Below are 21876 nucleotides of genomic sequence, written 5' to 3' on the forward strand. Positions count from 1 at the left end.
ATCCGGCCTTGGGAAAGAAGCCTCCCACCCACAAGGCCCTTGTCCATCGGGCCGGAATTTGCATTCGCTGTAAAACCAGTCATGCAAACTTGCAGGAAGAAGCCAGTAGAGGCAGAGTTATTTTCCAGGGAGGGAGGAGGCCGCACAGAAAGACCCTCCCCAGAGGTCCAGCTTCCCACCGGGCAAGGCCTGCTTTGCTTTTGACCTCTTCTTCTTCTTGGGCAGGGGTTTCTTTGACCCTTCGGGAAGCAGGAGCCCAAAACTCCCCTCAGAGCAACTGGGGAGAAAGAAAGAGGTGGCCTTCACTCAACCGACCGTCCAGAGTCGGGTCACTGAGAACGTGCTTGGCCTGCAACAGCCCCCCCCCTTCCAGCTTATTTTGTTTTATTTTCCTCCTTTGGAGGCAGAGAAAAGAATCGGCCTCACCTTCCCCAGCTGGCCCCTCCCTTCCTTCTGGGAAAGCCACGAGGGGGGGGGACTTCTCCCCTCCTCCCCAAGGAGATTCCTGCCGGTCACTGCTCTGGAGCCCAGGCCGAGGCTACCAGGGGGGCCGGTCTCGGGCCAGAGAGCCCAGCACTATTTGGAGGTCTCTGGAGTGGACCCAAATGAGGGGAGGGGGGCACATCTTCACCCCAAGCCAGATCTTCTCTCCCCTTCTACAGCCCCCCCTTTTTCCTCCCCCCCCGCCCCCCGTTTATTGAAAGGGAACTGCCCGTCCCTGCCTCACAGAAGAGGGAGGCACTCAAACCAGGCCAGGGTCATCCTGGGCTCCCCAAGGGCTCATGGTCCCGAGTCCTCCTCCTTCACATTTCCAGGGCAGCTGTCGCTTTCGCCATCGCTGGCCAAGCAATCGCTGGACTATTTCGGCCCCTACTTTTAAAAAGGAAAGCGACGCCGCTCGGCAGCTTTTTGGGGCGGGGTATAATTAGCCTGCCTCCTCTGTGTTTGCTCCCTAAGGTTGCCAGCAAGGTTCAATTAAGTAGTAATGGTCTCTTACTGCCAGGACGGCAAAAGAAAAGGCAGAGGCTTGTTTGGTTAATCACGGCAGAGATGAAAGTGGCGAAGGGACAATTAGCCTGTTTAATGAAACCCCGAGAAGCCAAAGCATCGGACACGGCCAGGAAGGAAGGAAGGAAGGAAGGAAGGAAGGAAGGAAGGAAGGAAGGGAAGGGAAGGGAAGGAAAGGAAAGGAAGGAAGGAAGGAAGGGAAGGAAGAAGGAAGGAAGGAAGGAAAGGAAGAAGGAAGGAAGGAAAGGAAAGGAAGAAGGAAGGAAGGAAAGGAAAGGAAGAAGGAAGGAAGGAAGGAAGGAAGGAAGGAAAGGGAAGGAAGGAAGGAAAGGAAAGGAAGAAGGAAGGAAGGAAGGAAAGGAAGGAAGGAAGGAAGGAAGGAAGGAAGGAAGGGAAGGGAAGGAAAGGAAAGGAAGGAAGGAAGGAAGGGAAGGAAGAAGGAAGGAAGGAAAGGAAGAAGGAAGGAAGGAAGGAAGGAAAGGAAAGGAAGAAGGAAGGAAGGAAAGGAAAGGAAGAAGGAAGGAAGGAAGGAAGGAAAGGAAGGAAGGAAGGAAGGAAGGAAAGGAAGAAGGAAGGAAGGAAAGGAAGGAAGGAAGGAAGGAAGGAAGGAAGGAAGGAAGGAAGGGGCACTGAAGGGAAGAAGGGAAGGAGAGACACACACACACACACACAAAGGCACCCCAGTTCCTAGAAGAGAGACTTCCCTAGCCGGGGTGGGGCGCTGAGAAGTCTCCAAAGATCCTGGCGGCATCCGACTTAGTGAGGTCCTGGCGCTCAACTCACTGCAGGTGGAGACCATCTACCCAAGACCAGTAGAGACACACTGTCTCTCTACTGGTCCCCTTTTTCCCCCAACTTCCCCATCTTCCCCTGCTCTGGGATTCCATGCGGTCTCCCTTCCACTCCTGTTCTGTGGAATATCTGGAGTGCCGGAGGGGAGGGGGGCAGATGCTGGTCCCTGGGAAAGACCCCTGCCCTTCTCACCCAAGAGCCTCTGCATGGATCCTGGGACCACAAAGGCTGGGATAGCAGCAGAAGACCTCCCAGGGCTCGGAGAGGGGCGGCATACAAATATAAAAAATAGTAGTAATAATAATAATAATGGTAATAGTAATATTACTCCATAGTGCTGGGCAGTGTTCTCTAAGCTCTAGTCCAGCATCTCTGAAGTCAGGAGAGTTTTAGGAGGGTGTAGCCCCCTCCCCCAAATGTGTGCCTCCACCTCCACCGTGCCACTTCCAGCCGGTGTGGCCAATGGGGTTTCCTGTGCTGGGGGATGGGGGGAATCCCTGGAGCCCTGAAGAGGGCAGGAGACGTGCCGTCCAGATGTGCATTTCGAGGGAGGGTGGGAGCCGGAGGAGGCCACGGGGTGCTCAGGACAGCTGGGGCAGGGGTGGGGGAAGGCCACACGCTCCTTGTCCAGGCTGCAGCTTTCCTAACCGCGCAGCCTCCGGGCTTTTCCGAAGCTCCAGCCCAGGCTCTTGTTTAAGTCCAAGGGGAGAGCGGGACCCCCCCTCCTTCCGAACAGGCGCCCTTTCTTCTCCTCGGAACGAGCGCACCCACCCGCAAGGCGTCTCCGGCGCTGGCAGAGGGAGGGTGGAAGGCCAGAGGGCATTCCGCAGCAGCCCTGGCACAGCCTCTGCGCCCACTGGAACCTCTTCCGCCTCCCCCTTGGCCTTCCCCCAGCCCTAAGCCAGCCCCCCCCCCCACGTGGGACTAAAGGGCCCCTGGATTTAGAGGGCGGGACTTGCTCTGGGCCCCTGGGCTGAAAAGAGTCTCAGAAGCACTAGGGGCCACGCAAGGGAGGCCTTCTCCTTTCGCCTGGATGATGCTGGAAAGGCCGGGAGTTATTCACAGGGAGTCAGCCTGAGCCCAGCCTCTGCCCCCCCTCCCTCCCAGCCACAGGTGGGCTGCTAAGGTGGGACGGGGACGTGTGCTCCCCCCGGGGCTCTGAGTGATGCCAGTGGAGTCCAGCGCAATTACGCTTCTGCACCTGGGCAGGTAGCAAAATCGCAGGCGGACACGCCCATGGTCCAGGTGCAGTAGCCTAATTGCGCTGGCAGCACTCAGAGCCCTGGGGGGGAGCACACGGCCCCATCCCACCTTGGCAGCCCCCCTCTGCCCCCAGCCCTTCTTCCTCCTCTTCAACCCCAGCAGGGAAACTGAAGGAAGGCGGCCCAGGAGCCCAGGCAAGCGGCTACTCGTTGAGTGCAACACGGAAGAGGGAACAAGGGGCCACTTTGTTTTCTGCTGACCAGGACACTGCAGAGGGTGGGGGGGACGCAGAACGTGGCTGGACTATGGAAGAAGAAAAAGAAGAAGAGGAGGAGGAAGAAGAGGAAGAGGAAAAGGAGGAAGAAGAAGAAGAAGAAGAAGAGGAAGAGGAAGAAGAAGAAGAAGAAAAAGAAGGAAGAAGAAGAGGAAGAAGAAGAAGAAAAAGAAGGAAGAAGAAAAAGAAGAGGAAGAAATGGTCCCCCAGGGCTAAGCGCAACGTCCATCCTCTGAAGCCATCCTCAGCTGACCGCTGGCCCAGCCTGCCAAGGTCTCCTGCGAAGGGGGAAAGGCAGGAAGCTGACGCCACCCAGCAGGGCCTCCTTTCCCTCTGCAGGAATCCCCTTCCACACTTCTAAGAGAGGGACCGGATCTGACCTGGGAAGGATCCTGGCTGCAGTCCTTGCCCAGAGGTGTAGAAATGGAAGGGCAGTTATAGAGGGGGACCTGGAGCAGAAGAAGGCCGGACACTGGGACTGACCTGGTCTGACCCTGTGAGCAAATACCAGCATGATTATCCTGGCTTAGTGGTTTGCCCCCTCTGCTCCGGACACTGTGGACTTTGGTTCTACCAAATGAAATAGGGGCCGGGGGAGGTTGAGTTCGTTCCCACCGTGAGCATCGTGGAGAGAGAGATCCTGTGGGCCTTTTCCTGCGCTTCGTATGGCAGGACACATCGATCACGTTCACACAGGCGGGAGGGTCAGGGTGAATGTTCGCTACTTACGTGCCGCTTTGCAGCTCTTTGCCCTCCGCCAGGCTGGCTTCCCCCCCCCCCCCGGGCCCAAGGGGGCGAGCAGGGGAGCCGGTCTTTGCAGGGGGAGCCGCTCTGCTCTGCGCCGTTTGCCCCGTCTCGCCTCCTCCTCCTCCTCTCGCCACGCGGGCGGCCAGATCGCCAGGTTCAATGGCGGATTCAGCCCTGTGGCCTCCGGGTGGGGTGGAAGAGTGACCCCTGGGGAGGGAGGCCGGGGCCGGACTCTCTTTTATGGCCTTGGCTCCCGCCTCACGCTTTCTGGGAGCAACAAAAGCTGTGACCTGGTCCCGGTTTTGGTTTTTGTGACATTACGTTTATTTATTTTTTCACGGGATTTTTTTCACTTTTTTTTTTCCTCTTCCTCCTTCTTCCGTTTGCTACAAAAAAATAAATGAGCGGAACTGTCTCCCATGATTTTCAATCTTTTATGTCAGATTGAGCGGAGCGCGGGAGGCGGGCGGGGCGGCCTCAGGTGTATCCGACCAGGCGCGGGGTGCTGGGGAAGGTCTTGCGCATCCCCATGCACTTCTCCTTGTCGATGAAGAGGCTGTTGGCCTTGACCATCAGGTCGTGCTCCAGCTTGGACTTGTTCAGGATCAGCAGCTGCAGGGTGTCCTGGGCCTCGCGCAGCCGCAACTTCAGGGTCTGCAAGGTGTCGTCGATGGTGAAGACCTCGTTCACCAGCCTGGGGGGTGGGAGAGCGTGAGAACCCAAGAAGAGCCCTGCTGAGTGGGGCCGAAACCCACCGAGAGTCCAGCATTCTGTGTCCCACAGGGGCCCTCCCCCAATTGTCCCCCTTGGGGATCTTGAGCAGAAAGAGAAGGCAGGACCCTCCCTTTCCCTGGACCCCCCAACAAATGGGACCCAAGGGAACCCTGCCTGCCTCAACCAACATAGAGGGGGCACTTGGACATCCCTTTCAATCACCACCTATGATACACTTGGCATCCATGAATCTGTCTCATCCTGCCTTCAAGCTCTCCAGGCTGACAGCTGTCACGACCTCTTCTGGAAGGGAATCCCATCAACCAAGGACCCTCTGGGTGGAGAAATATCTCCCTTGATCTGTCCTCACTTTCTTACCTATGAGCTTTAGGGAGTGACCCCCTCGTCCTAGTATTGTGGGACAGAGAAAAGGACTTTTCTCCATCCACCTTTTCTATCCCATGCAAGATTTTATACACTTCAATCAAGTCCCCCCTTCCACGCCAGACCAAGGAGAAGGAGGGGTCACCAGCGGTCACCATGGGGGGGGGGGGGGCAGCCGGGGGAGGCCCAGGCTCTGAAGCCCATCAGACCTGCTGGCGTCTGGCTTGCTCCTCCTTTCTTAATGGGATCCGTTCTAGGGGCTTAAAAAGATGTTAACAAATCAGCCAAGACTAACAGCCATCAGGAGAAGCCTTGGAAGTGGAGGTGGCTGGCGAGGGGGGCGCATCCCCTCCTCCTCCTCTTCCTGCAGCAGCAGCAGCGGAGGGGTCTGCCGGGCTGCCTGGGCCTAAATCTGGCCTTTAATTCCCGCCCTGGGAGGGAGGGAGGGAGGCCTGCCTGGCGCTCAGCCTGAACCAAAGGCTCGGAAGCAGGAGGAGGCCAGGAGCTCAGGGCCCAACGCTGCCACCCGACTTCAGAAGGCGTGGAAACCGCCTGAGCCGGATAGGCGGCTCAGGGCTCAGGAAGGGCCAGGCCAGGGACCCACCCAGCCGGCTTTGCAGGGACTCCGCCCGGATTCCCCAAATTGCGCCTGGCTGCACAAGCCGAGGCCTCCACTACGGCAGCAGAAGCAGCGTCTCTGGGGGCCGATGTGGGCAGCGCCAATGGGGGCTGTGTGCCGGCACTCACCTGAACTGGGGGACATCGCGGCACAGCTCCATGTTTGGCCGCCGGGTCCTGGCTTCCAGGCGGGTCTGGGCCACCTTCAGTGGACACTCCTTGGCCATGATGGCTCTCTCCAGCAACATGATGGTGTTCTCCGTCTGGAAGATTTCCTGGAGGGTCTGAAAGGAGAAAGAAACGTCCGTAGTGAGACTCTTGGGAAGAAGAATGGCGGTCAGCCTCCTCCTCGGACATCGTCTCCCACAAATCGGAATTCTCCAAAATCACGGAATTCCCACCTATCCCGGCTGCACCAAAGACAAATGTGTTTATTTATTTTATTTATTAAATGGGATTTATGTGCCGCCCCTCTCCAAGGAGTCGCCCCTCTCCGAGCACAAGTTCCTTGTGTGTCCAGTCACACTTGGTCCATATAAAGAGTTCTGTCCTGAGTGACCTCTAACCAATGCAGAATGGGGCTAAACTCTCAGCCCCCAGCTGCACCTCTTTCAGGTCTTATTTGCCTCTGTTTGCCTTTATTTAATAACTGCAGACTTATTTCCATCTTGTGGTCAATTACAAACTTATCTTTCCCACAGGTAGCTTTGATCCCAAAGGTCCCGTCCTATGCGCCTGCTTTGTTTTTCATCAGTCACGAACTCTGAATGGCTCCTGTATTGGCCGAGGAATTCTGGGAGTTGACGTCCAGGTATCTTAAAGTAGCTGAGGTGGACAAAGGCTGCTCTAAGCCAGTGTTTCCCAACCGTGGCAACTTGAAGAGATTTGGACTTCAACTCCCAGAATTCCCCACCCAGCAAAAGCTGGCTGGGGAATTCTGGGAGTTGAAGTCCAGATCTCTTCAAGTGGCCAAGGTTGGGAAACAGTGCTCTCAGCAATCGCATGGGCACCGTTGCTATGAACCCAGAAAAATGCTTTGCCCTTCCTCACTGTTCCCACAAAAACTACCTGGAAACCACATGCCCCAAAAACGCACCCACCCCTGGGGGGGCTAGGATCACACTTCCCTCGAAGGCAACTTTGCCCCTTTTTAAAAGTTTCATGATTAATCAGGGGAGACATAACTAACACCTGGGAAGAGAATCCCCAGAGACCCCGAATGGGTGACATTGAATTGCAATTTTTAACTTGCCAGAAGGAGGAAATAATTAAACGCACATGGAATATTCATTGTAATTAATTGATGAACACTGATTTTAATTAAAACCCGTTTCGTTTTTGTCCAGGTCCCTTTTTCGCTTCTCCTTTGTGGCCTCGGGCATCTTCGTCCAGCCTCCCAGTGTCGCAAGCAGGCCAAAAATATGGTGCTAATTGGTCTGGAAAATGTAGCCCTCCCCTTGCCCTGGCGGAGCTGGGCCGAGAATAAATTTGGATGGGGACATTTTGATCTCTGTCAGTTAAAGTGAGCAAGGCGGCCGAAATATCTGTGCATACATCAAGCAAAACAAACTGAGTATGTAAACAACTTCATGGCCGAGATTCAAGATTCGTTCACGGATCTGTAACAGCTGCAATGGAGGGAGTGTCCCTATAAGCTGGTCAAGGCCCTCCATGGTTCCATGCTCTGCTTGATGCTTGGAGACCCACAGCCTCCTCTGCCAGCACGACCTCAACTTTCTGTCCGGTATCATGAGATGTGCCGGCTCTCTAAGGATTAATAGTGGCCCCAGACTGGCCCAAAGGAAGGTGGCTGTGGAGGTGCAGAAGGCAGATGAAGGTTGCCCCTGAAGCAGCCCTGGAGCTCCCCCAGCACAGGGCCTCCCCGGGGAGGGCATGGACCAAGTGGGGAGGTGAATATCTGGTTCTCGCCTTTCGGGTGTTTCGTGAGTCATGAAAAAGGATGCGCTGCTCCCTTTCCCACAGTCACTCTCAAAACAATGAGCACACTCAGCAGATTGGGGTGGGCCAGGAGTCCCGGCACTTCCTCCTGAGAGATGCTCCAAGGGAGCCCAACCCTTCTGCAGGAGGAATGCAGCCCCCTCCGGCTGAGAGGGGGCATTGGAGGGGAGGGGGCTGCTCTCCAGCCGAGCAAAAGGACCGGGCGCAAAGACAGATCCTGGCTGCCTTGTTTATGGCTTTGCTCCTTCTTGTCCTGTGGTGTTTTTTCTCTTAATGTCATGCTGAGAAACAGAATAACAGAATAAACGCTGGATTAAAACCAACCACTCAGCCACGTATAAACCTGAGCAGAGAGTGTTGGGAGAGATGCGATTTGAAGTCACAATTCCGTTGCTTCCACAAAAGCAGGAAGAGAGCCGGTGTGTGTTGTGTGTTTGCAGCCCATTCAGCCCTCCTGCCTGCCAGCAATGTGATCTTAACTACCCCTAATGAGGACTGCACATAAAATCCGCCATGCAAAACAATTCACATCGTTTCAAAGGGTGTGATCTTAATAGCAGCTAACGTCAACAACCCTGCACCTCGGAAGAGCTGTGGTTGAAGGGCCAGGAATCGTGCAAAAGAGCCAAAAATTAAGGACTCCAGAAGTGGCCCTTCAAGCGACGCCCTCCTGCTCCAGAAGGCAAACACGAGTGACCTCACTGGCCTCCCCGGCTCCTCAGTTAAAGCCCCTCCTGGGAGACAAAGGCAGGGAGCCCCATGCTCCTTTTTTCATAGAGTTCTTTCTGGGTGGCCTCCCATCCTCCCGCTTCTCTGAAATGCCACCCGCTCTTGTCCAACAGACTCCCAAGAGACCCCCAGGGACTCAGCCCCTCCCTCCGCCTCTCTCTCATGCAATGATGCAGCACGGAAGAGGCTGGGGGCCCTGCTCCCTCTAGCTGCACCGGCTTAATCTGAAATTCAAAGGGCCCCAGATTCATTAGAGAAGTTATTTGGGGGGTGGGGGTTTGTTAACCGGCAAAGGTTTCGCTGAAAGCCGCAATTCATCCCTCCTGCCGTGCAAGAGACTGGAACAAGGGACTTATTGAGGCCAAGCCCGCCTGCCCACGTTGCCCCCAACACTCTGGTGCGGTTCGGTTGTCTCCCCACAAAACCTCTCTCTCACGCACTGCTGGAGTGTCTCCGCTCCGGTGACCTCACAGGGCCGTGTGGGCAGAGCAGACCGGCGGCACAGACAGACCAAACAGGGAGCTCCCGACTTGCCAACTCGGACCACCCCCTCCACGCTTGCTCACCAACCACCGCTCTGTCCAGCGTCCCGATCCCGGGAGTGGAGGCCCTGAGCTGCTTAGCCACTGGAACCCGGGCCCCGACTGTGGTCCTCAGGATGAGGACCACCGCGGTTTCAGCTTGGAACCTCCAGTGACGGGTCTTGCGATGGGGTCTCCTCTACAGCAGGGGGTTGGACTAGATGGCCTCCAAGGTCCCTTCCCACTCTGTTGTTGTGTCCTTATCTCCAGCAAGGTCACCAACCGTGGCAACTTGACCACTTGTGGATTTCAACTACCATAATTCCTCAGCCACCAATCCACAATCCACAAGTGGTAAATTCGCTGACCAGAGGCTCTGGGAGGGTGTTTTTGGCTTCCAGAGAGCCTCCGGGGGGGGCAGTTTTCCCCTCCCCTGGGTCCAGGGAAGCCTTTGGAGCCTGGGGAGGGAGAAACATGGGGCTACTAGACCGACCAGAAGTTGGGAAACAGGCCGTTTCTGGTCTCCAGGGGGCCTCCAGGGGTGGGGGAAGCTGCTTTCGTCCTCCCCAGCCCCTGAGTTATGGGTGTGGGCACTCGGGCAGGCACTCTCTTTCGGCCCCCGAGGAAAGAAGGGTTAGCCACCCCTGCTCTAGTGACCCCGGTGGTTTTCCTGGACACAAATCTACGAGCGGGAGAGATTCGGTCAGCCCAGAGCCAGCCAGATGCCGTCCTACCTTCGCCAGCTGTGCTTGCAGCTGGTTCTTGGCATCTGCAATTTCTGAGATGCGAGAGGTAAAGGACAAGTTGCTGTCCGTCCACTGTTTCCACATGTCGTCGGAGGTGAATTCCAGCGTGTGGTTTGCTTCCTCGCAGAGGATGGCCGAGTTGGCCCGGGCGTTCTGGGAATACCGGATGTTGTCATCGCTAAACTTCGCCCACGTTTCAGGGACAGAGACTCTGCAAGGCAAGAACCAGAGTCGCTTTGGGTAATGGACAGAAACGGTTGTTTCAAGGGACTTGGTCAAAATTATAGCCTGGTGCTCACAACAGCAAAGAAGACTATGGGATAGAAAGAGTCCTCCATGTAGGTGCGCAGGGATCAGTCCCCTTTGGCTGACTACGAGATGGTGAAAAAGGCCTCAGAGAAGCAAAGAAATCCCAGCGGCCAGTCATGTCCCACAGAGTGGGCCTTCTCCGGGTCCCGTCAACTAAACAATGCCACTTGGCGGGACCCAGGGGAAGAGCCTTCTCTGTGGCGGCCCCGGCCCTCTGGAACCAACTCCCCCCAGAGATTAGAATTGCCCCACCCTCCTCGCCTTTCGTAAGCTACTCAAAACCCACCTCTGCCGCCAGGCATGGGGGAGTTAAGATTCCTTCTCCCCCTAGGCCTTTACAATTGTATGCATGGCATGTTTGTATGTATGTTTGGTTTTTTTATATTAAGGGGTTTTTAATTCGCTTTCAGTATTGGATTATGTTTGTATACTGTTTATGATTGCTGTTAGCCGCCCCGAGTTTTCGGAGAGGGGCGGCATATAAATCCACTAAATAAATAAATAAATAAATAAATAAACTAGCGCAGGAGTCTCCAACCTTGGCAACCTTAACACTTGTGGACCAACTCCCAGAATGTTCAACTCTGGGAGTTGAAGTCCACAAGCCTTAAAGTTTCCCAGGCTGGAGACTCAGTTACACCTACAACGGAGAAGCAGGGCTCTTTAATGTGGAACATAAGAAGGCGTTAAAAATCGTTGAGCACCATCTAAAGTTGATATGGAACAATTCAACATGCCTTTCAGTCTAGAGCCTGAGGAGGTTAATACGGAGGACAGAAAGATAGACAGATGTCATCCAGAGCATGATTACCGGGGTCTTTCGAGACTGACGGACGCCAATGCATTTCAGTCAAGAGGAATCATGTTTTAAGGGGTTTTTTCCTCTTAACTTTTTTTTGGTCAGTCAAAGCGCTCATGGATGTCCCTTACCCAGTGTCCACTCATCCATGAGCCAACTCTGGCAAACTTCTCGTGAAGTTTCATCCGGGCTCTTTCTTATCCTCACCTTCATTTAGCTGACTAGGAGGAGACAGTCGGATACTTACGTTCCATCTATTTTCTCAATTCCATGGTAATAGTTGATACTGTCCGAAGTATTCCTCAAATTATAGCATTTTTCGTCGATAAAATGAGCTGAACTTTTATCACCGAGATCCCGCTCGAGTGCGTGCTGAGCATCTCTGTTAAGGCTGCGAAGAAGGTTTATGCCGTTACTTTCTCTTCTCTCCCAATATTGTTCTTCAAAGGGGCCAAGGCCCAGGAAAGGCCTCTACAGCCCCAGATTGCAAGGGGGGGGGGGTGGAAGCCAGTGTTCCCTCTAATTTTTTGGGGGGGGGGTGGAAAAGTATAGTGTCTGAGCGGCACAGAAATAATAAATAAATAAACAAACAAATAAAAAACCCACCCTGTTTTGCCTCAGAGAATTTCAAAATAAAACACTGTACTGTGTGTCTATGACAGTGAGCTCATAATAGGGCAACTCTATCAATATCAAAACTCCACTTAAATAGTTGAGCTAGTTTCAAACTAGATTTTGATTTTCTTTCTCTCTTCCTTACTCCCATTCTTTTTCTTTCTCTTTTCCTTCCTCTCTTTTTTCTATCTGTTTCTCTCTCTTCCTCTCTCTCTCCTTCCCTCTCACTGTTTCCCTCTCGGCTTCTGGGCAGGTTTGGAAAACTCTGAGTTGATGATGATTTTTAAGTGAGCGATTGCTCACTGCTCAGCTTAGAGGGAACTATGGTGGAAGCCCTGACTTTTAAGGCTACACTTACAAAGAAGGCTGCAATTGACAAAGAAGAATTCCTGATTATCACACTTCCCTCTCGGTAAGACAAAAGGAGTCCTGCTACCACTACCTGTTGGATTTCTGCCTACTGTGGCAGTCCAAGTGAAATATGTGGGAGGGTCACTGTGGTCCAGAGGAGTCCCAACAATCATGCTTGTTTAGGGTTAGGGCTAATTTTCCTTTCCCCGCCACCTCCTGCCTTTGATGACCGCTTCCAGTTTGCCCTCGGGGTGTTTCCCAGTTGGAGCCGCCCAGTGAGCTGACTGCGCTTTGCTGAAGGCCCCACCCATCCTAAAGAAGACTCCCCAAACCATAATGCTGGTCTTGAACTGCTGCGGGTGTTGCATCATCCCCAGCCCAGATCAGTCAGACCAGCGGGTGTCCCGCTCTAGAGAGGCTTGTTTCAAGGCTTGTTTCAAAGCTTACTTAATCTGCTGGTCAATTCTTTCCGCAAGCTTCCTCATCTTCTCTTGACAAGCCCTGATCAAGTCCACCTCCTGGAAGAGAAAAGACACACGCCGGTCAGGGATCCTACGGACGTCCAGGGAGCCCTCCGTCCTTGCAGAGGGAAACCAATGGTGAGAGGGAATTAAAGGCCGTTGGTATTTTGACGCCTGGTGAAAATACCGAGACATCCACGTAAATCGAGCAGCAGCTCCAGAGAGTCTTGTCCAAGCCCTCCTCCAGGACGTACGCAACATCTTGTTTATTAAAGACGCGAAAAGATCCTTGTGTGACATTTATATGCAGTTGCACACTGGGAGTTGTGAGTCTCGTTCACTTTTATCCCCAGCAATATTAAATTAACATGGAGCTTGTCAGGCGATTCAAGGGAGACTCCAGATTGAGAGATCTACACACTGGAGCCTCCAGAGTTATTTGTTTGAACCTGAACCAAGACAAAAGTTTCATCATGCGTTACATACAGGCATTAATAAACACAGCAGAGGCATAGCTCAGTGGGAGCATATGTAGAATTGTTGCGAGTTATTATCTTTCAGTAAGTCTCAGTGGCTGGGAATTATGGGAGCTGAAGTTCAACACAGCCTACATTTGGGAAACCAGCTGCAGAAAAATCCTTGCCGTATTAAAATTGGGGAATTTTAAGCAAGCCGTCACCTTATCAGGCAGGAAACACAGCCAATGAATCTCATTCTACTTTATTTGTGAAGCTCCACTAGCAGAATTTTGCAAGCCTGAAAGCCCTCCACTCCCACCGTCCCCTTCGCAGCCTGGGGAACTGGGCAGTGCCTCTTCTGAGCCTCTCGCTCTGCTGACCGCTGTCCAGCTGTGGGTCAGTCTGCTGCCTCTTCTCAGACCGTTTCCTGGGCAGCAGCTCTTCACCCCAGTTTCTCAAGGTTTTTCCTAAAACTGGACTAATCTTACATTACTGCGACTTGCCTGATACAAAAATTTCCTGCACACAGAAAAGGAAAGGAAAAGGAAACCCCTCTTCCTGATATGCAGCCAGATATCTCTACACAAGCTGGAGAGCATCTTTATTTTTGCTCTGAACAATTTCCGGTCTCAACTTATCTTTCCATGAACAAGCCGGGGGACACAGGAAGAGCAGGAAAACAAAAATGCTACTTTTTTGGCGACTGCTTACAAACTATCACACAATACCTGTATAAGATTCCTCTCCACGTGATCATGGACCAAGTCAATTCCCATCCGTTTCTCCCGATTGTATAAGCATTCCAAGGCCACCTAGGAGCAATCCAGACAAATCGGGTGAGTACGGCTAATACTCCCAGTGTTAAGCATTATTTTTTCAAACTTGATAGGCCGACCGGTCTGCCCTCCCCCAAGCAGACTAAGCAGCCCACTCCCTTTTTCTAGCCTAGGAGCTAGAAGCAGCTAAAATAAAATTCTGCTGGATGGAAAGGGGACCAGCACGGGCTGCTATTCCGTAGAATCTGGGCAGCAGCAAACCTTGGGGGAAGAGGGGACAGATTTTTAAAAAATCTCTTTGCTATCCTCCAGTGGTTGTCTGGATTTGGCAACTAAAATCTGGCAGCTCTGAGTAAGGATGACCAAGGTGGGGGGAGAGGGCTGGGGGAGAGGATGAAAAGCTCCTGCCACAAGCCAACATTGGCTACTTTGGGATCAACAATATCATGTCCTGGCCAGATTTGAAGAGAAAACCTAATATGCCACCTAGTGACCAGTTTTAATCTCACAGCGGGCGCAAAACACATTTTTTAAGTCCTGTTTTTCTACATTCAAGAAAGTGGAATTCTCACCCTTTTCTTCTACAACTGATATTTTGTGGGAAGGCACCAACAATAGGCACCAATAAAGCTTCCAAGAGGCTCCATAGTAGCACAAGTCTACGGAGAGGGGTGGCATATAAATCTAATAAATAAATAAACTTCTACCTATCGGAAATATAAATTGATACAAAATTATAATTTATTTTATTTTTTTGTTTGTTTTGTCAAGTAGGTATTGGTAGTATAATATTTATATATGTATAATGATATAATATTTATATACATGACACTAGCAAAAGAGAAACATTAGGACAGGGCACGGAAGGCACTCTGAGTTCTGACTGGATAAATAGGCAGGGAGAATTCTTTATTGGCCAAGTGTGTTTGGACGCACAAGGAACCAGAGGTCTGATAGGGAAGCCAGAGGTTCATCAAACTGACTCCCAGTGACTTAGTTTTTCAACCGGGGGGGGAGGGGAGGGGGCAACCTTGCTTAGCCTTCAAGTCAAGATTGACCTGGTGCTGCCACCAGCAGAGACGTTAAGACTTTACTGCTTCCAAAGCCTTGGCAAAAATTCCTCCTCCTTTCTGAGCTCAAAATAAATTGCTGTTCTGGCCTTTAACACAAAAAGTAGAACTGCCATTTCTGAAGGAATCTGTCTAAGCATTTTTAATCTCTTCTTATCCCAAAGGGATCCATCCTTTCTACGGCGGAATCTATAATTTGGAGGTGTTTCTCTGCACCTCCACTGCAAACCGCCCTTGGAAGAGAGCGCAGGTCATTTTACCTTGCCTGTCATTTTCTGAGGCTGTTGATGGCCTAGTTTAGGGATAGGTTGATAATAAAGAGCATGCTGCCATCCTTCCAAGGGCCAACCCCACCATCCGAAGGATGCAGCAGTGTTACAGCGAAGGAGAATGCTGTCGAACTCACTCAGTCCCCACCAGGGAAACGGCTGGCAAGGCCTCACCCCGCAGTGGCTGCAAGAGAGGCATCAAATGCTTTTTCTCCAGCGCCCCACACGAATAGCAGCCTGGCAGCCCCACACTTGCCTGGAGAGGCCCCTGGGCTTCATCAGCCGCACACTCCAGGCGCCGCTTGGCCGTGTCCAGCGCACGGGTATCGTTCAGCAGCCGCTCCAGCTCATAGGTCAGCTCGGACCGCCAGAAATCGATGTCGGCCAGCCGCTGCCCCAGGTTTTTCCCCGAATCCTCCTGCTGCTGCCAAGTCAGCTGGTCCTTGTCTTGCATGAGCCGCGCACTGTCTGCGTTCAGCCGCCCGGCCCAGTGCCGGTAGGCCTCCGAGCCTTTGATCTGCACCGCGTTGGCCTTGTACCAGTCGTGGGGGCTGTAGCGGGCATAGAGGGAGGACCTCACGGAGGGCAGGATAGTCGGGGGCCGCAACGGGGCACTGAAGCGCCCGGCCCCCTCATCGCCGGGCCGGAAAGCTGAGACCTTGTAGAAGAGGCTGGGCCTCCACGAGTTCAGGTAGCGATAGCCTGGCAGGTAGTACGCCTGGTAGCTGTCATGGCTGAGGCTGGTCGGGGCCACCTCCGGCAGCAGGCAGCTCTTCTTCGGTCCGCAGTAGCTGGCCGTCTGGGTGGTGCCCAGGAATTCCATCAAAACCTCCCTGGCAGCCCAAGGCCCCAAAGCAATTCAGCTGCCCGGGGGGAGGGGGGGTCTCTGCCCTGCAGCCCAGCCTGGCACTGTGACTTGGCGCTGGTGTCACAAAAGGGCCCTGGAGACCCCCCTGCCCACCACCACTGCCTGCTTAAAATGGCTCCCTGCTCGCCCAGGCCAGCCTTTCTCGACCTGGGCAACCCGAGGGTGGGTGGACTTCAATCCCCAGAATCCCCCGGGTGACATGCCCGCTGGGGGATTCTGGGAGAAAGCCCAACTCTTCTGGGGAGGGGGGGTCAGGCCTCAGCAGGCAGCTTCCCAGGCCCCCTGGACGGATGACCCCGAACCAAAGAGCTGGGGAGGGGGGGCTGAGGGGGCGCAGTGGCCCAAGCGGTGGGGCCGGACCAAGGCCGGAAAAGAGGGGGCGGCCTCCCCTCCCCTCGCTCGGCCCCGCCAGCCTCCCTCCGCGCCGCAACCGGAACTGCATCGCCCCTCCCCTTGTTTCCGGGGGAGGATTTCTTTCGGGTGCACCGCGGGGGAGATTTTTGGCGTCCCCCCACCTGCCGGAAGTGCGCTTTTCTTCCGGCAGTGGCGCCGCTATGGCCGAGGGGAGCGGGCCTTCCCTCGACAGCCGGCCTCACGGTGAGCAGGCGGGGCGGCGGGCGGACGGGGGTCGCGCCTCTTGGCCCAACGGCCGCCCCCGGAGCCCCTCGGAGGCCTGGCAGCGGGGCCCGGAGGGAGGAGGGCGAGGCGCTTGTCTTAAAGGCCTCGTAAGCCGCCCAGAGTCATCCCGTGGGGACGTAGAAAAATTAAATAATAATAATAAATGTATAAACTACCAGAGAACCGTTTTTGCAGACTTCCATTGTGTGTGTGTGAACAAAAGGTGGGACAAAAATCTAATGGATTCAATGTGGGTCATTCTTTGTCAAGTGGACCAGGTGTCCACTTTTGCAGCCTTGTTTGAAAAGAAACCATCACAAAAGCAACATACATGATGATAGAAAAAAGTGCTCTTTCTAATGAAATAAAAATGAAGATGATTGAAGGTGAGAAAACAGCTGCTTCTTCACCTTCAATCTTCATTAGAAAGAGCAATGTTTTTTTCCTATTGCTCTCTGTTTTCTCACCTTCAATCATCTTCATTTTTATTTCATTAGAAAATGCACTTTTTTCTATCGTATGTTGCTTTTGTGATGGTTTCTTTTCAAACAAGGCTTCAATTTTACCTGGTCCACTTGACAAAGAATTTATACTCTTCCTGACTGCCAGTTTACAAATGGCTGAAAGCGTTTAAAAGCCAAGAGGGCCAAAGGGGTCGAAGAAGAAGAAAAGGAGGAGGCCTCACTCACCCTCGCCAAAGGCCCCTGCTAAGAGCCGCCTTTTCCAGTCCCTTTGAAATATCAGCGGGGTGGGGGGGTGGATAGGAGAGCAACTTTGAGCCTGGGGCAAAGGGCCTATGTCCTTCCAGAGGAAAGGTGGGGCGGAGGGGAGCATCCCCTTTATGGATTTCCAACCAAGCTGCACAGCCATTGATGCTGCTTTGATCTATTGCCACCATGCTTCCTCCAATGTGCCTAATCTCCTTTTCCCATATTCCTATCAGACTGCCCAGGCACCGGCAGCAATGAAGCAGGCAAGGCCGATGCTTGCCAAGGATGCCCCAACCAGGGCTTGTGTTCCTCGGGACAACTTGCTGGCCCCGACCCAGGTATGTTACGTGTGCATTATGCAACTGAGTTTGGGAAGGAACCTCTGATGGCAACTTGCAGGGCTCTCAATACTTTTTTTTTTAAATTACTTTGAGCTGTGCGTGAGGAGTTTGATCCTCACCGGCTCAGCCTTCCATCTTTCCACGGTGGGTAAAATGAACCAGATTGTTGGGGGCAACACGCTAACTCTATAAATCGCTTAGAGGGCTGTGAAGCAGTATATGGGGGGGGGGGGGGCTTAATGGCAGGCTGGAGGCTAAGCCTGTTGCAGCGCTACTCAGTCACAGGAGGAAGACCGCGTTTCATATATCTGACTCTCTCCATAAAACTTTTCCTGTTGTTTTTCCCTCCATGAAGCCATTGAGGAAATCAAGGAAAAAATGAAAGCTGTCAAGCACAAGTTGCTGGTTCTGTCTGGGAAAGGAGGTGTGGGCAAGAGCACGTTCACTGCCCTCTTGGCCCACGGACTGGCTGAGGAAGAAATGACCCAGGTGAGCGTCTTCTGTATCACAGAGGTGGTTGCAACGGTAACCTGACAATGCAGACAAGGAGGAACAAGCAATTTCTCATCATGGCTTCGTGAGGAAGGCCATGCATAAATAATGTTGCTTGATAGCACATAGTGACTGTGTCCTTTTGCAAATTGAAAATCCAGGCTGCCTTTTCCCACACCAGGTTGCCGTGCTGGACATTGACATTTGTGGACCATCCATCCCGAAAATCATGGGCCTTGAGGGAGAACAGGTGTGGCTTTTATGTGTCATGTTCTTTGTGTTGCTCTCTGACCCAGGATGTCAGATTTTGTGCCCTGTAGTCCTTTTAAAAATGCAGCTTCCTGGGTAAAAATAAAGTAACCTGGACACTCTTTATGTTTGGTTTTATGGTTCTACAAAGTGGGAAACTGGCCTTTTGGAAACTAATAATAAGATGTGCTTAAAAGATCTATCCCAAAACAGAACATTGTGTTGTAGCAAACTTGCATGTTTCTAAAATAGGGTGCCTGGCTCTTCTCCCTGATTTTGCACGGGGGGTGGGGGATATGCTTGTTGATTGTCAATCTGTTACAATATCATCTTGGGAAATTTATGTATTGGGTTTTTCTTCTTACTACACAAATATCATCATCATAAATCCCCTGTAATTTTGAATTACAAATTTAGAGAAACAGCAAATTGTTGTGATGCTATGTGCTTTGTTAATATTAACATTTTGAAAGTTTCTTTTCAGGTTCATCAAAGTGGGTCCGGATGGTCTCCAGTGGTAAGTTGCTGTGGCTATTTCTTAATAAACTCTGTGAGAACTCTGGTCTTTTCTGCTGATGGCCACTTCCAGCCAAAAATTAGAAACTACAAGGAAAAGCAAAGCTTAGGTGTCCTCTCCCATATTCCCCTGTTTTGGTGCTGAAGTCCCTTGTATTAGTTTACCCGACTGATTTTACAGATTTATTTACTTTCTGAAAAAGTTTGGCCTAGATACTTGACCGCCGTGTCCACTTCGGCAGCTGCTTCATATACAGAAATAATAATGCATATAAAATATAGATAGGCTCAGGGGTGGGCTGCTAGCCGGAATGCTAAATTGGGCTCGCTGTGGCGGCTTGTGAGTCCCTGCGCAATTTTGCTTCTGCACCTGTGGAGATAGCAAAATTGTGCATAGAGCCACAGGTGTGCCCATGTTTCGGCAAGGTTTTTTTGCTTCTGTGCATGCGGAAACATGGACGCACCTGCGGCTCCGTGCACAATTTTGCTATCTCCACAGGTGCAGAAGCAAAATTGCGCTGGCCCCGCAAGCACTCACCAGCCGCGGTGGCGAGCCCAATTTAGCGTTCCGGCTGGAGCCCAGCGCTGTATAGGCTGTAAGGAACAAGGTTCCACAGAACAGCTGCCACATAAGTGTTAGATGCTTAAGTTCCGATACCAAAGTAATCTCTATAAAGCTGTATGCTCTTTTATGGCACGTTTTTGTTTGTATGTTTTCTGTCTTTGTTTCTGTTTTAAATGTAAATATTTAATAAAGATATTTTTCAAAAAAAGAAATAATAATGCATCTGTTGGGTTTTTTCATGCGTTGTGTTTGTGCTTCTGTCTTTTAGTACGTTGAAGAAAACCTGGGGGTGATGTCGGTGGGGTTTCTGCTCAGCAGCCCCGATGATGCCGTTATTTGGAGAGGGCCGAAAAAAAACGGTTTGTCTCTCTCGGCTCCTGCAAAGAACCCCAGCTGCAGATTTTGCCTCTGAGTGGCAGTGGCTTCTCCACATCTGGAATTTCCACCAGTTTGGTTAAAATGAAACTAGTTCTAGTTCTAGAGCTTGATAACTAGCTGATAATTATTTTTGTCTGGTGGCCGTGTGAAAATATATTAAGAAAAATAGATGCAGCACGTAGACATACGATGCTGGCGATTGGGGTAAATTTCGGGGGGGGGGGGCAAAAAGACCCACTTCGTCCCTCTATTTTTCATTATTATTATTATTTTTAGGGATGATTAAGCAGTTTCTTCGGGATGTGGACTGGGGTGACATTGACTACCTGATTGTAGATACCCCTCCGGGAACATCCGATGAACATATATCCATCGTCCAGTTCCTCAGCAGCGCCAGAGTCGATGGGGCGGTCATCATCACCACCCCGCAGGTGAGACACGGAGCCTCAGCAATTGGGTTAAAACGGCTTTTCACTCGGGCTGCAAACATCTGTAGGCAGGTGTTTGAATCAGCTGAGCCTTCTGAGGAAAACCCCACAACGGCCGCCCCCAGGTTGTCCTCACAGGTAAGTGGGAAGCACAATTGGAGCAGGAAGCGGACGAACCAGGTTTGAAGGGGAATCGGTAGATACGGCCAGAGTTGCCGAGACAAGATTGGGAAGAGCCATTTGGGGTTTGGGAGAGGAGGTCAGGTGAGAAGGGGAGAGGCAGAAGAGGCAGGTAGAGATCGAGGGGTCAGTCCCCCCAGCAACGCTCGCTGGACTCCAGGGCATCCAGAACCTAAGGGCAGTGGGGCCAACTCTTTAATGTGGGAAAGTGGGGTTAGTGGCCAGCTGTCCTTTCACACACAGGAAGTGGCTCTTCAGGATGTTCGGAAAGAGATCAGCTTCTGCCGGAAGGTGAAGCTCCCTGTCATTGGAGTGGTGGAAAACATGAGCGGCTTCGTGTGCCCCAAATGCAAGGTATCGCTGCATCTCTTTTAATGGCTCTTAGTCGGGAGGATTCACTCTTGCCGCGTCCAGTCCTCCCACGGCAAGATTCTCCTCCTCCCGCCCAGCCCCTCAGGGTTCCTCCTCCCTTTACGCCTCCAGCTGCCAAGGCGGCTCTCCTGTGAATTCCAGGGGGCTTCTGCAGGCCTGGGCAGCTGGCCTGGGAGGGGGGCTCCTCCCCCTGGAGGGGCTGCAGCGGAAGAGAGAGACACCCACCCACCCCCCTCCTCTTTTTGTCCCCCTCGGAGCCTGTGTGAGTGTCTTCCCTGTTACAGAACGAGTCCCAAATCTTCCCTCTCACCACGGGAGGGGCAGAGACGATGTGCCGCAGTCTAAACGTGCCTCTCCTGGGGAAAATGCCCCTCGACCCCCAGATAGGTAAGGCTCCCTAGTGGCTCACCTTTGGCGCCACACGATTGGCAGCAAGAATCCTTGTCCCTCCGAGTGGACGAGGCAGCCTGGTGGGGGACTGGTCATTCCACTAACTCTGCACCTTCCCTTTCCCCCTCTCCTCGAGCAGGAAAAAGCTGTGACCGCGGCCACTCTTTCTTAGCTGAGGCAGCACAGTCTCCAGCCGCCCGGTCTTGCAGGACCATTATCCAAAGTGAGTTCAGCCCTGCATCAAAGCATTTCAGCCCATCCCTTTTTTTAAGACAATGTTTTGGGTAGCAAATCTCTGTGGCCTGCAGAGTCGTTTTCAGCCACAGGCCACTCCTTTGGATAATCGTGGCCCCCCAAGAGCCACCGTGTGGCCTTCGTACCTGTGCCTGGAAGCCGGCCAGAGAGAGAGGCATCGCGGAGCCTGAGCCCCATTCTTGCTTTGGGTCTTTGTGCAGGGATCCAGGACTACTGCAACCAGAACTCCCCACAGGAAGACCACATGGCCTGAGCAGCAGATCAGCCTGGACCCTTTGTGCATATCTATATATAGGTGCATAAATACGTGTGTGTGCAAATAAATACCTTTGAATGACCCTTGCCAGTGGGGTGTGTTTCCTGAGGAGAGCCCTTCTAAATTTCCCAGAACAGGCGGCCTTGAGTTCCCGGGAGCAGATCCACCTGTCGCGGTTTGATAACTTAAGATATAATTATCTTCACTAGTGGAATCAGCCACTGGAGGCAAGTTTCAGAGGTGGCTTTTATTGAGGAAACGTAAGTCTTTCTTTTTCTATTGGAGGTTCGTTTAAAGTCTGTTTAGTCTCGTTCTTCGGGTGACACTGGCAGGGCCCTGTTCGCGAGGGCCCCATTAGCTCTTTTAGGAATGCAAATAAAAACAACAACAACTCCTCCCTTGGTCTCTGCCTGGTTCTCAGCCGTGGCGCTTTCATTTCCTCATCAGCTTCGCGG

The 21876-nt window shown here is 52.5% G+C and overlaps 2 protein-coding genes across 3 annotated transcripts; one reads left to right on the plus strand and one right to left on the minus strand.

Annotated features, from left to right (window-relative positions):
- Nucleotides 1-4324: 4324 nt before the first annotated feature.
- On the minus strand, nucleotides 4325-16130 carry TEKT5 (tektin 5). The gene is made up of 7 exons (XM_070761481.1): nucleotides 15060-16130; nucleotides 13417-13500; nucleotides 12217-12287; nucleotides 11051-11194; nucleotides 9684-9906; nucleotides 5870-6024; nucleotides 4325-4718 (listed from the first exon to the last, which is right to left on the minus strand). The coding sequence occupies exons 1-7, from the start codon at nucleotides 15624-15626 to the stop codon at nucleotides 4502-4504; spliced, it is 1461 nt and encodes a 486-aa protein (XP_070617582.1). The 5' UTR covers nucleotides 15627-16130; the 3' UTR covers nucleotides 4325-4501.
- A 31-nt stretch (nucleotides 16131-16161) lies between these two features.
- NUBP1 (NUBP iron-sulfur cluster assembly factor 1, cytosolic) lies at nucleotides 16162-21503 on the plus strand. 2 transcript variants are annotated; one of them, XM_070761482.1, is made up of 11 exons: nucleotides 16162-16268; nucleotides 17233-17337; nucleotides 17696-17829; nucleotides 18014-18082; nucleotides 18566-18598; nucleotides 19431-19521; nucleotides 19817-19971; nucleotides 20392-20502; nucleotides 20805-20907; nucleotides 21050-21133; nucleotides 21366-21503. In XM_070761482.1, exons 1-11 carry the CDS (start codon nucleotides 16226-16228, stop codon nucleotides 21416-21418), a joined length of 981 nt encoding a protein of 326 aa, XP_070617583.1. In that variant the 5' UTR covers nucleotides 16162-16225; the 3' UTR covers nucleotides 21419-21503. The 2 variants fall into 2 exon arrangements, with proteins under 2 accessions (XP_070617583.1, XP_070617584.1); XM_070761483.1 differs by having other exon boundaries at nucleotides 19877-19971.
- The last annotated feature ends 373 nt before the right edge of the window (nucleotides 21504-21876 follow it).

This window comes from Erythrolamprus reginae, chromosome 9 (genome assembly GCF_031021105.1).
Source record: "Erythrolamprus reginae isolate rEryReg1 chromosome 9, rEryReg1.hap1, whole genome shotgun sequence".
Classification (NCBI taxonomy): Eukaryota; Metazoa; Chordata; class Lepidosauria; order Squamata; family Dipsadidae; genus Erythrolamprus; species Erythrolamprus reginae.

What these genes read in the sequence shown, in the direction of transcription:
- TEKT5 (XM_070761481.1), bottom strand. Translation starts at nt 15,626, where the DNA reads ATGGAATTCCTGGGCACCACCCAGACGGCCAGCTACTGCGGACCGAAG. An exon ending in TGGAGAGGAATCTTATACAG is followed by an intron (nt 12,288 to 13,416) that starts GTATTGTGTGAT and finishes TTTCTCTTCCAG; the next exon opens with GAGGTGGACTTGATCAGGGC. An exon ending in AGAATTGACCAGCAGATTAA is followed by an intron (nt 11,195 to 12,216) that starts GTAAGCTTTGAA and finishes CCTTCTTCGCAG; the next exon opens with CCTTAACAGAGATGCTCAGC.
- NUBP1 (XM_070761482.1), top strand. Translation starts at nt 16,226, where the DNA reads ATGGCCGAGGGGAGCGGGCCTTCCCTCGACAGCCGGCCTCACG. An exon ending in CTGAGGAAGAAATGACCCAG is followed by an intron (nt 17,830 to 18,013) that starts GTGAGCGTCTTC and finishes TTCCCACACCAG; the next exon opens with GTTGCCGTGCTGGACATTGA. An exon ending in GAGAGGGCCGAAAAAAAACG is followed by an intron (nt 19,522 to 19,816) that starts GTTTGTCTCTCT and finishes TATTATTTTTAG; the next exon opens with GGATGATTAAGCAGTTTCTT.